Source organism: Gymnoscopelus braueri, assembly GCF_963280865.1.
Source record: "Gymnoscopelus braueri genome assembly, chromosome: 4".
NCBI classification, from domain to species: Eukaryota; Metazoa; Chordata; class Actinopteri; order Myctophiformes; family Myctophidae; genus Gymnoscopelus; species Gymnoscopelus braueri.
In genome coordinates, this window is record NC_137605.1 from 54,969,586 (window position 1) to 54,979,958 (window position 10,373).

Sequence of the window (10,373 nt, forward strand, 5' to 3'; positions counted from 1 at the left end):
TAAACTGTTCCTCATGTAGCTGGGGACCCCTAAGAAACCCCCTCATGGACCCCCCCGGACCCCACTTTGAGAAGCAGAGTGGATTGAACAGACTAACAACAGTATATATACTCACTTCTCTCTCTGAGATGAACAGCTGCTCCCCTCTCAGGGCCACGAATCTGTTCTTCCAGATTTCGCGGAATATCCCTTTACCGCAGAATTTACGGATCCAGCCGACCTTGTCGGGCTGGTGTGTGTGGGCCTGGGTGGTGGGCTCCGGGGGTCCCTGCAAGGGGAGAGAGAGAAACATGAAGGAGCCTCCTTTAATGCATTAAGACCGGGAACGCATCAGTGTAATCACTTTATACCATTATTTTATACTTTGGCTATTCAAAAATAGCAGATCACACAAAAATAGCACAAAATAGCACAAAAATTGTACAAAAAAAATGCTGATCTACAAGCTCTTAGCACGGCACCGAGTGCAGCGCTACGAGCTTGTAGATCTGCTTTTTTTTTTTAATCATGAAACTTTTTGCAAATCTTTGAGTATATATGTTTTAAAGCGAACATTTGTAACTCAAATCTTTGCTTCTGAGGGATTCTACAAATGTCTTCTAAATCCTAACAGTTTTCTGTAAAAACTTATGTTGCTATAATCAGTGGTTCTCAAACTTTTTCATGTCAAGGGCCCCCAAAATTATATGTATTTGTCCACAGACCTCCATGTCAAAATATTTTGTTCCAGGGACCACCCCAAGAAGCAAAGAATGGAGTTACAAATGATCCTTTTAAAATATATATATATATATTCAAATATTTGCACAAATGGTGCAAGATTTTTCAAAAATAGCAGATCTACAAGCTCATAGCGCGGCACTTTATGAGCTTGTAGATCTGCTATTTTTGAATATAGCCCAAGGTTGGGTTAATGGGTTAAACTGCTTTACAGATTTAAAACCAAGACAACAAGACAACAGAGACAGAGTTCCTGTCAGTCAGGAGCTCTGGTCTCAGGTCTATTGTCATGGAGATGATGTCACATTCATTCCGCCTTTCTGTCTTTAAAAGATGATATCTTTAGTGCATGGAATGTAACGGTTTTTATTCTCGTCAGGTTACAAAAAAAAAACGAGCAGTTTTTCCTGTGAAATCAACGTGAATATAAAGAGCTAAAGCTGTTTTGAAATATACATAATATAATTTGTTAAATAAAGTCTTTCCTCAAAACTAATTGAAACCAAGCCCATGTCTTGAACCTTATGTCATCTCTATCCGAAGATATAGCCTTGGATCAAGACTATATCATAGATGTATTTTTTTTTTTTATCGATTTGGACATTTTTCTATCTACGATACGAAAGTATAAAAGTCAGACTCATGGATAAAATACATCTATGATAGTCCATAGATCCAAAAAGGCTAATCCGAAGACAAAGCTATGAGATCAGGCTCCAGTCTATAATATTAACAACCGCGCCGTTATGATCACAATAAACCCGTATCATATAAGAGAAGATACAGCCGTTAGGATTTATAAAAAAAACAGTCCAAAAACTGACTCTCTTCTTACCCGTTTAGTGGAGTTGTTTTTCTTCATGCTAGAGGATCATCCAAGCCGCTCTCTGTATAAGCCCCGTTAAGACACAACACCGCCCTGTCTGTAGTGCTGCTGCCGCCGCACACAATCAATGTGCAATACGAGCCCAGAGTACAGAGATCTGTCCAACACAGACTGAACTCCCCAGAGAGAGAGAGAGAGTCTCCCCTGTAACGGCCTCTAAACGGCTCCTCTAACGGCCGCACCGGAGCGCAGGAGCCCGGTGTGTGTCAGCGGTAGGTTGGTTCCTCCGTTACTGGTGGCACTGGTGATCAATAGGTTGGTTCATGGTGTGATCTAGTGTGTGTGTGAAGATCCCGTTTCTCCTGCTCTGAGGGCGGCGAGTCTCACCTCCTCCTCCTCCTGTCTCATCTCTCCCACCCCCTGTACCCTCCTCCTCCCCTCTCCTCTCCTCCCCTCTCCTCTCTCTCCCTCATCCACCCTCCCTCCTCCCCTCTCTTTATTGGAGATTTTTAGCAGATGGTGGTGGTCGCGGTTCCAGCCCGCCACCTACTGGCCAAATATAAGTTTGGAATGGAGTAGTACTCTTGAGCACTGTCCCAAACACTGGGTCGGGAGTCTTCGGGACCCATTTGTGGGTCGCGGCCAATTTTTTTTGGGTCGCAAGTAAATATCCCTTATTTTTTTTGTTTCCTACATTTATTTATTAATTATACAAATGTTTTATCCAGCAAAGGAAAAATCTCTAAAAAACTTTTTTGATTTTTCAAAATAATGTAATAAAAATCTAAGAAATTCCATTATTTAGAAAACAAATGTTTAAGAAGTAGTGAAAATTGCAGATCTACAAGCTTGTAGATCTGCTATTTTCACTAGTTTGGGTCTCGGGGAGACATCAAAATCTTTCGAGCTAAAAAGTTTGGGAACCACGTGCTCTCTTCAAAGTGGGGGCCGTGGATCCCCAGGGGCCCTTGAGGGGCTTCCAGGAGGTCCCCAGCTAAATGAGTAGTAGGCTAGTAGTAGTAGGTTAGTAGTAGTAGTAGTAGACCAGAGGTTCCCAAACTCAAGACCCAAGATAAATTAGATGTTTGCCCGGGACCCAAACTAGTGAAAATAGCAGATCTACAAGCTCACAACACGTTGCTTCTCGTTCTTAAAGTTTTTTAAAAATGTATTCATGGAAATTATTTGATTGTTTGATTTTAATACTTCTGAAACATTTTGGAATTGTTTTTAATTGATGAAAAGTTGTGATATTTTTGTTTAAACTTTTTGAAATCTTTTGAAATAATAGGCTATATATATTTACGTAGGAAACGAAAAAAATGACGTATTTACTCGCGACCCATAAGAATTGTTCCACGGCGCGGCACAAAGATGGGTGTTTGGGAAACAGTGGTACAGACTAGTAAATCACCTGCACCACAAATCTCAGACCTCTACAACCATGCAGTGAAAAGAAACACAGATCTCATCATCAAGGACCCCTCACACGCCCTGCCTGCACTATTCCTTTCAGTTACCGCCCTCAGGCTGCAGTTTCTGGGCGCCTCTGGCCATTCCCACTGCAATTTACATTATGAATAAGGACAATTCAACTATTGTGTAGCCTATGTTTATACATTTCTATACTGCAACTCTACATAGCCTACCTGTTTCTGTTTGATGAGGTTTTATGTTTGATCTTTGTTGTTGTTGTTGGGTTGTTGTAGTTTATAGTCATATTAGCAGAAAGATTTCCAATCTTGGAATAAATTCCTTACCAAAAAAAATCTTCACCAATGTGTTTGTAAAGGTGTCTAGTAACACATCTCACAAAGACTGAAATTCAGTTTCCCTAGGAGAATTTTTGACAGCTGCTGAAAGTTGGGGTACCCACCATTTCCCTGCATTTCCATGCAGGGCAAAAAAAACCAAATTTTAATTCTGTTTTAAGTAGCATGTGAGGGGTCAAACTAGGGTGTTTTTATGATTCTGAATCCATTGCAAGCATTTGTTTTGCACCAAAACCACTCCTTGGGCTAAAAACGGCCATAGCCATCCTTGTCCAGGTATACTTTTTGTGTAAAAAGCCCTTTGAGATTGGGCTGTAATATCCCCTGACTATTAAGGAGCCCCTAACCATAAGGAAATGTTGAACATTAAAGTTTTGTTTTGTTTTTCAATCTTTGAATCCTTAATACTGAATCCTGAATCCAGTGGTAGCAGTAGTAGTAGTCTATTAAATTCGACTATAATTAAATTAATTTGAAATGGTCACAATACAAAACATGCATGGGTGACATTGCTAATTACATTTCAGTACCACTATGAATCTATTCTTCACGTACGATTATGACATTTAACACAATTTCATTTCAGTTAAACCCTAACATATTTTCCTATCAGGGTGTAGGACAGAATCATTTGAAATGGAGGGCCATGGCCTGATTTGATTTGGGGTCCAAATTATAGAATAAACCTCAACTGTAAACAAACCAACATACAGTATAAGTGTATACAGGGTATCTGCACATTTATAAAGTTACAATTTAGTGACTTTTAAGACCTTTTCTTATACCAAATTGGCCGAATTATCAAATTGTACGTATAAGAAAGAGGCAAACATTGTGAAAATAGACGATCTAAGCTCATGACGCCTCGCAGTGCGAGAGCTTTAGTTCAAACTAAATGTAATGCCTACAATTCCATGTGCTTGTCAGGGTGGGGGGTCCCCAGTTCAAATATGATTATTTTGGGGGGTCACGGCCTGAAAAGTTTGGGAACCCTTGGACTGTATGGTGTGTGTGTGTGTGTGTGTGTGTGTGTGTGTGTGTGTGTGTGTGTGTGTGTGTGTGTGTGTGTGTGTGTGTGTGTGTGTTGGGGGGGGGGGGGGGGCATGAGTGCGTGTGTGTAACAGCTGTGCTGATGTCAGCAGAATTCCTGCAGCTGTTACAATTCACATACAGTACCCTTTCCCTAAAACGGTCTGTGTGTATGTGTGTGTGTGTGTGTGTGTGTGTGTGTGTGTGTGTGTGTGTGTGTGTGTATGTGTGTGTGGGGGAAGAGAGAGAGTGAGTCAGCTGTGTACAGTATATGAGTCAGCTGTGCTTCAGTCAGCTGTGTGTGTGTGTGTGTGTGTGTGTGTGTGTGTGTGTGTGTGTGTGTGTGTGTGTGTGTGTGTGTGTGTGTGTGTGTGTGTGTGTGTGTGTGTGTGTGTGTGTGTGTGTGTGTGTGTGTGTGTGTGCGTCTGTCTGTCTGTCTGTCTGTCTGTCTGTCTGTGCGTGCGTGCGTGCGTGTGTGTGCGGGCACGCGCGCTCATTCGTGTGAACTTTCTTGAAGCTAAACTTGTAAATAGTTGTTGGGTCATATAAAGCTCAGATGTTGGTCCAGCTTGGAACACTTGGCTCTGAGCTGAACTGTGTCGTATGGAAATGTGAATATTCCTCTGGACTCCACTGTTTGATCATATATTTAATGAGCATACATTTTATGCTATTGAGCATACATTTTATGCTCATTAGTGCCCCCAACATTTAACTAGTCACTTGAACCTTAACATTAACTTCAACTGACTCTTCAGCTGTTGAAATCAAAGTCCATAGCAAAAAAATAAACTGTTTCTTGGTTAATTTAACCACTTAAACCCCAGCATCTGTACTGTGGGGAAAGCTTTCGCAGAAAATAGCAGATCGGCAAGTTCACAACGCGTGTGAACTTGTCGATCGGCTTATTTTCTGCGAAAGCTTTCCCCACAATAACAGAAAACAAAACATTTACTGTATAGAGCCCTGAGGTCAACCATATGTGGTTTAAGTGGTTAATAACCAACCAGGGAAGCAGCTGTGAGAGGCTGGCCACCTGTTACATGAAGCATCTTGAGTTAAGATTTACCCACATCAATCAATCAGTGATGTCTTCACCAACTAATACAACGGATGAAGACTTGTGGTGTAGTGTTTGTGACATCCTGGGCTTCTCTTGTTCACACCATCATTCTTTAGTATTCTACCAGTTCATTTCATTTCAGTCAGGACACTCATTGGGATGAAAAAAAATTATTGCAATATTTTCCTCTCCCTCTCCCCCTCCCCTCCGTACCTCTCCTGTCCTGTCCTATCATCCCTCCCCTCCTCTCCTCTCCTCTCCTCTCCTCTCCTCTCCTCTCCTCTGACTTCAGACTTCATCTGCATGGATTTCATGCCATTTCACTAAATTGGCCCCCAGCTGCCCAAACTTTGATAACTGGACCAATGTTGCTCTGTTCATAGTGGTTCAAACTATTAGAACCCACTCCATTTTAGACATTCTGGACATTTTAGTCCATTGGACTAAAATGAACTACAAAAGTGAACTACAAAAGTGAACTACAAAAGTGAACTACAAAAGTGAACTACAAAGGTGAACTGCAAAAGTGAACTACAAAAGAGAACTACAAATATAGCTTCTTGAACTTTAATTTATTGTCACATCACAAGTTTACAGGTGTAAAAGAGTATAGGTTAAATGATTCTCTGTAGCCTACAAGCTTCCACTTATTGCCGTTTCACAAGATACTTTTTTTAATCTCAACTCTTAACCACTTAATAAGCCCTATATTGTACAAAACCATACAATGGTGTTTTGCAGCAAAAATAGACAATCTGTAAGCTCACAATGAACCGTGAGCTTGTAGAGCTGCAATCTTTGGATGATTTTGCCAATGATAAGCTCAAAATAGGGATGCCAGGTTTTAAGTGGTTGAGACACAATCTGATACAGCTGAACATAATTCACGCAAACATGCACGCACTAACGCACGCACGCACACGCGCGCACACACACACACACACACACACACACACACACACACACACACTCACAGAAACACACACACACACACACACACACACACACACACACACACACACACACACACACACACACACACACACACACACACACACACACACACACACACACACACACACACACAGAAAGCAGTCTAATGCTACCCTCTGGTGGTGGTACTACATTGAAAGCAAAGATTCCAAAAACTTTCCTCCATTCCCTGAGTTGGTTTCATTCAAATACACGACAGAATATACCTAAATCAAAAAACAACATACAAATAAATAATCATAAATACATAAAACAACAAGCCCAATCCATATCCGATCCATCAATTTCAAAACATGTCACCATAATAACCAATATAATTCAAAACGTATTGATAGGCGTACTGTATACTACAAAATAAAACCATGTTATCAATACAAGTAAGACGCGCGAACGCGGGAAGCGAATTCAGCCCTATTTTTTTCTAGTCTTTTTAAAATTGTTATGTTGTGTATTTACGGACTTGTAATCCGTGTTATTTCACCATGATGGGGAGAGCGTAGAGAGAAAGTCACGTGACTGCCTCCGCCTCGTTTTGAAGTTAATGGGGGGGATATGGTTCTCATATAGTTTGGGAGTTCCTAGTCATCTACAGTATGCACGGAATTGGCGTTTGTCAATCCGTGCTATTTCACCGTGTTTGGGGGGGCGATCGGGTTGGTTTCATAGTAAGCTCCACTCTGAGATCTGTCAGCAGCCAATGAGAGCGTGAGTCACATGGGGGCGCGGCTGCACACAGGCAGTGCACACAGAGCCGCACACAGAGCCACACACACACAACCCGAGCACGGTTTCATAGTAAGCTCCACTTGGGCGGAGGCGCGCTTCATGCGCCTCCTTCCGCGTTCGCAATGACGCTATTATTGGAGACTAGAACAGTGGTTCCCAAACTTTTCTGGATCAGGGGCCCACTTGAAAATCTAGTAAGGGTCAGCAGCCCACCCATCTGTCCACTTGACACAGCAGGCTGCCGTGGTTAAGTGGTCAGATGGGGGGGCCGTGTGCATTTCCAGAGCGTGTTTATTCTAATGAGGATCAATAAATCGATTGTTTTAATTTGAATGTTTTATTAATATTCAAATCTTTTGGGGGTATTTGGGGGCCCACAGGTTGGGAACGGCTACACTGACTAGACCATTGGTCCTCAAAGTGGGGTCCGGGGACCCCCAGAGGTCCTTGAGGGAGTTCCAGGGGGTCCCCAGCTAAATGATGATGGACCCTTATGGGTCTGTAACTCTGAGAGTGTACAAATGGAACCAAACGGACCCGTTAAGGTCCGTTTGGTTCCATTTGTACACTCTCAGAGTTACATTAACATTATTTTGATCATATAAATTGGGGTCCCAGAGATAGAAATGTCATTAAATGGGGGTCCGTAGCCCTAATGCATGTCAAACTGGGGGTCCTTCAAATTCAAATGGTAAAAATCGTAAAATCGTAAAAATCTTCTCTTATGGGGTTCCCTGAGGCATATCTTTTCAAATGGGGGTCCACCGTCCACGGGCTCATAAGTGTGAATTTGGGGGGCCTTTACTTGAAAAGGTTTGAGAACCACTGCACTAGACATTCATAACTTTAATTTTCCAGAGTGACAGAGATCTTCCCCGGTAACACCTTCAGAGCCATTTTCTCATCCTCGTCACCGTTGAAGAAGAACGGAAAGAACCTCTCGGTGAGCCTAATGTCGTAGGAGCGGAGGTCCGCGTTGGAGTCGGCGTCGGTGAAGGACAGCTTAGCTCGGCCCCAGTCCAGCTGAACTCTGATCTTCCGCGGCTCCTTTTTCACGGCGAGCTCGGCGGGCCCCGATGAGTATTTACCGTCGTGGAACCCTATCTCCCAGTGCCGGCCCCCGACGTTCCCCTTCCTCTCGTAGGACTCCGCCAGCACGCCCAGCGTCCAGAACCGGTTGCGTCCGACCTCGACGTCCCAGCTGTGAGTCCCCGAGGTGAGGGCCTCGGCGCCCAGGACGCTGTACGACCAGTCGAACCTCTCGGGGTTTTCGGGAATCTGATCTCTGCTCTTTCCCTGTCTCAGACTGGTCATGTCGTTGGCCAGGAGGAGTCCCGGGTGGGCGGTGTTGGGGTCGAGGACCACAGGGCTGTAGGAGACGATGGACTTCATCTTGTCCCAGACTCTGAAGGTCAGGTTGCCCAGGTGTTTGGCCTCGTCTATCAGCGTTCCCGCGACCGGCTCGGGGTCGGGCAGGGCGTCCTGCTGCCCGAGCCTTTTCATGGTGGCCGTGTAGCTCTGCAGGAACGACACGTGGTCGCTCATTCTCAGCTGCTCCTCGGCGGCTCGGATGGCGCTCGAGAGGGCCTCGATGTTTTTGCTCAGCGCTTCGATCCTCTTCTTTATGCTCTGACTCTTCTGCGCCTCCTCCTTCCTCAGAGCGCCGATGCTGGCCTCCTCTTCGCGTATGAGGAACTGATGGAGGTTCTTAAAGTGTTCCGTGATCTCGTGCTCCGTGTTCGAGGCCCGAGCCTTGATGTGATTCTCCGTTCGTTTGTAATCGACTTTGGCGTCGTAAAAGACGTCCAGTCTCGCCTTCAAAGGCTGCAGGGATTCCTGGATGGCCTACGATAAGGTGAGATAAGGTAGAAAATTCAGTCGCCAAAGGCAGCACAGTAGTTTAAGATACAGTAACAGGACAAGAAAAAGTACTGTAGATACAAGCAGGGTAAAAGACACAAGTAAACACCATCAGTAATGAACATAATAATACAATATACAACCATCTTGCAATGGCGCGAAGCTTCGTCCACGGGCCTGAATGAGTGTCCGGTGTGTCTCTCCGAATCACGGCACACGAGACACGCCGTTTGCTCGTCGTCCAGACAGAAGAGGCGGAGCTTCTCGAAGTGCGCGCTGCACATGATCCCCGGGGTCCCCGTCGACGACAGGCTGAGCTCGTCTTCTTGACTACGAGGACAACGGGAGCCCAGCTTCTCTCCTTGTTCTGGAACGTTGTTACAGCAACAATACTGTAAGAAACAACAACAATAACAGTAGGAGCAGCAATAGTACTAGCAGTAGTAGTAGTAGTAGTAGTACTACATACAAATAATTATACAAAGAAATGACTGTTACCAAAAATCCAAATAAATAATACTAATAATGCCACATACTTAGCCGAATAATTTTTTTTTTTTTTTTGTGTGTGTGTGTGTGTTTGTGTGTGTGGGTGCCTACGTGCGTGCGTGTGCTTGCTGTGTGTGTGTGTGTCTGTGTGTGAGTGTGAGTGTGAGTGTGAGTGTGTGTGTGTGTGTGTGTGTGTGTGTGTGTGTGACAGTCTGTCTGTCTGTCTGTCTTGCGGTCAAAATGTCAAGCAGTTTAAATTGATCTGTCGATAATTAATTAATTAGCCTTGTTTATTTATTTATGTATTTATTTATTCATCCATTATATTTAGATGTCTCTCTCTCTCTCACACAGTTGTTTTCTATGAAAGTCTCTCTGGATATATCACTTACTTTCGTCTTCTCGGTCTTGTCCTACTTGTCGTATTGTCAGAGAATCAGATGTCAACTTTTAACCTTTGCCACTTGGAGGACGAGGAGGAGGACAGTGTGCTCTGCTGTCACCCAAGACAAAAGAGACAAAAGAGAATCATTCAACCCGGAAGACAACAAAGCCGGCGTTTGCTTCAACCAATCCGCAGCGACTACGTAACCGGAGATCAACCAATCCGCGCTGAAAAGCGGCACCTGTCCATCATACTGTCATCAGAGCCTCACCTGTTGGCGTCACTTTCCTCAGTACCTGTGGAAAGTCGAGTCAAGTTAAAGGACAACTTCACCCATTTTCAACCTATCTTCATATAGCCTCATTGGTCCTCCTCACTAATGTTCCTTTTAATATGGTACAATTTTTGTCCACAGTTAAGAAACCCGCCTACCAGTGACATCATCGATGGGGAATGTAAGCTAATACAAACCACAGGCTTTCTCTGCCTGGAAAGTTAGCTTGCCATAAT

At 43.9% G+C, this 10,373-nt stretch overlaps 2 protein-coding genes across 3 annotated transcripts in view; both read right to left on the reverse strand.

The window, feature by feature from the left end:
- Positions 1 to 1,877, reverse strand: part of LOC308083869 (pleckstrin homology domain-containing family O member 1-like) — a 26,459-nt gene extending 24,582 nt beyond the window's left edge. For both annotated transcript variants that reach the window (XM_080426278.1, XM_080426277.1), the window contains exons 1-2: positions 1,556 to 1,877; positions 116 to 268 (exon numbers count right to left, since the gene is read on the reverse strand). In XM_080426278.1, coding sequence (XP_080282404.1) covers positions 116 to 268; positions 1,556 to 1,582 — 180 coding nt within the window. In that variant the 5' untranslated portion in view covers positions 1,583 to 1,877. The remainder of the gene's footprint in view (positions 1 to 115; positions 269 to 1,555) is intronic.
- Positions 1,878 to 7,866: 5,989 nt separating this feature from the next.
- Positions 7,867 to 9,991, reverse strand: LOC308083740 (nuclear factor 7, brain-like). Its single transcript, XM_080426068.1, has 3 exons — positions 9,871 to 9,991; positions 9,133 to 9,356; positions 7,867 to 8,974 (listed from the first exon to the last, which is right to left on the reverse strand). Exons 2-3 carry the CDS (start codon positions 9,271 to 9,273, stop codon positions 7,976 to 7,978), a joined length of 1,140 nt encoding a protein of 379 aa, XP_080282194.1. The 5' UTR covers positions 9,274 to 9,356; positions 9,871 to 9,991; the 3' UTR covers positions 7,867 to 7,975.
- Positions 9,992 to 10,373: the final 382 nt, after the last annotated feature.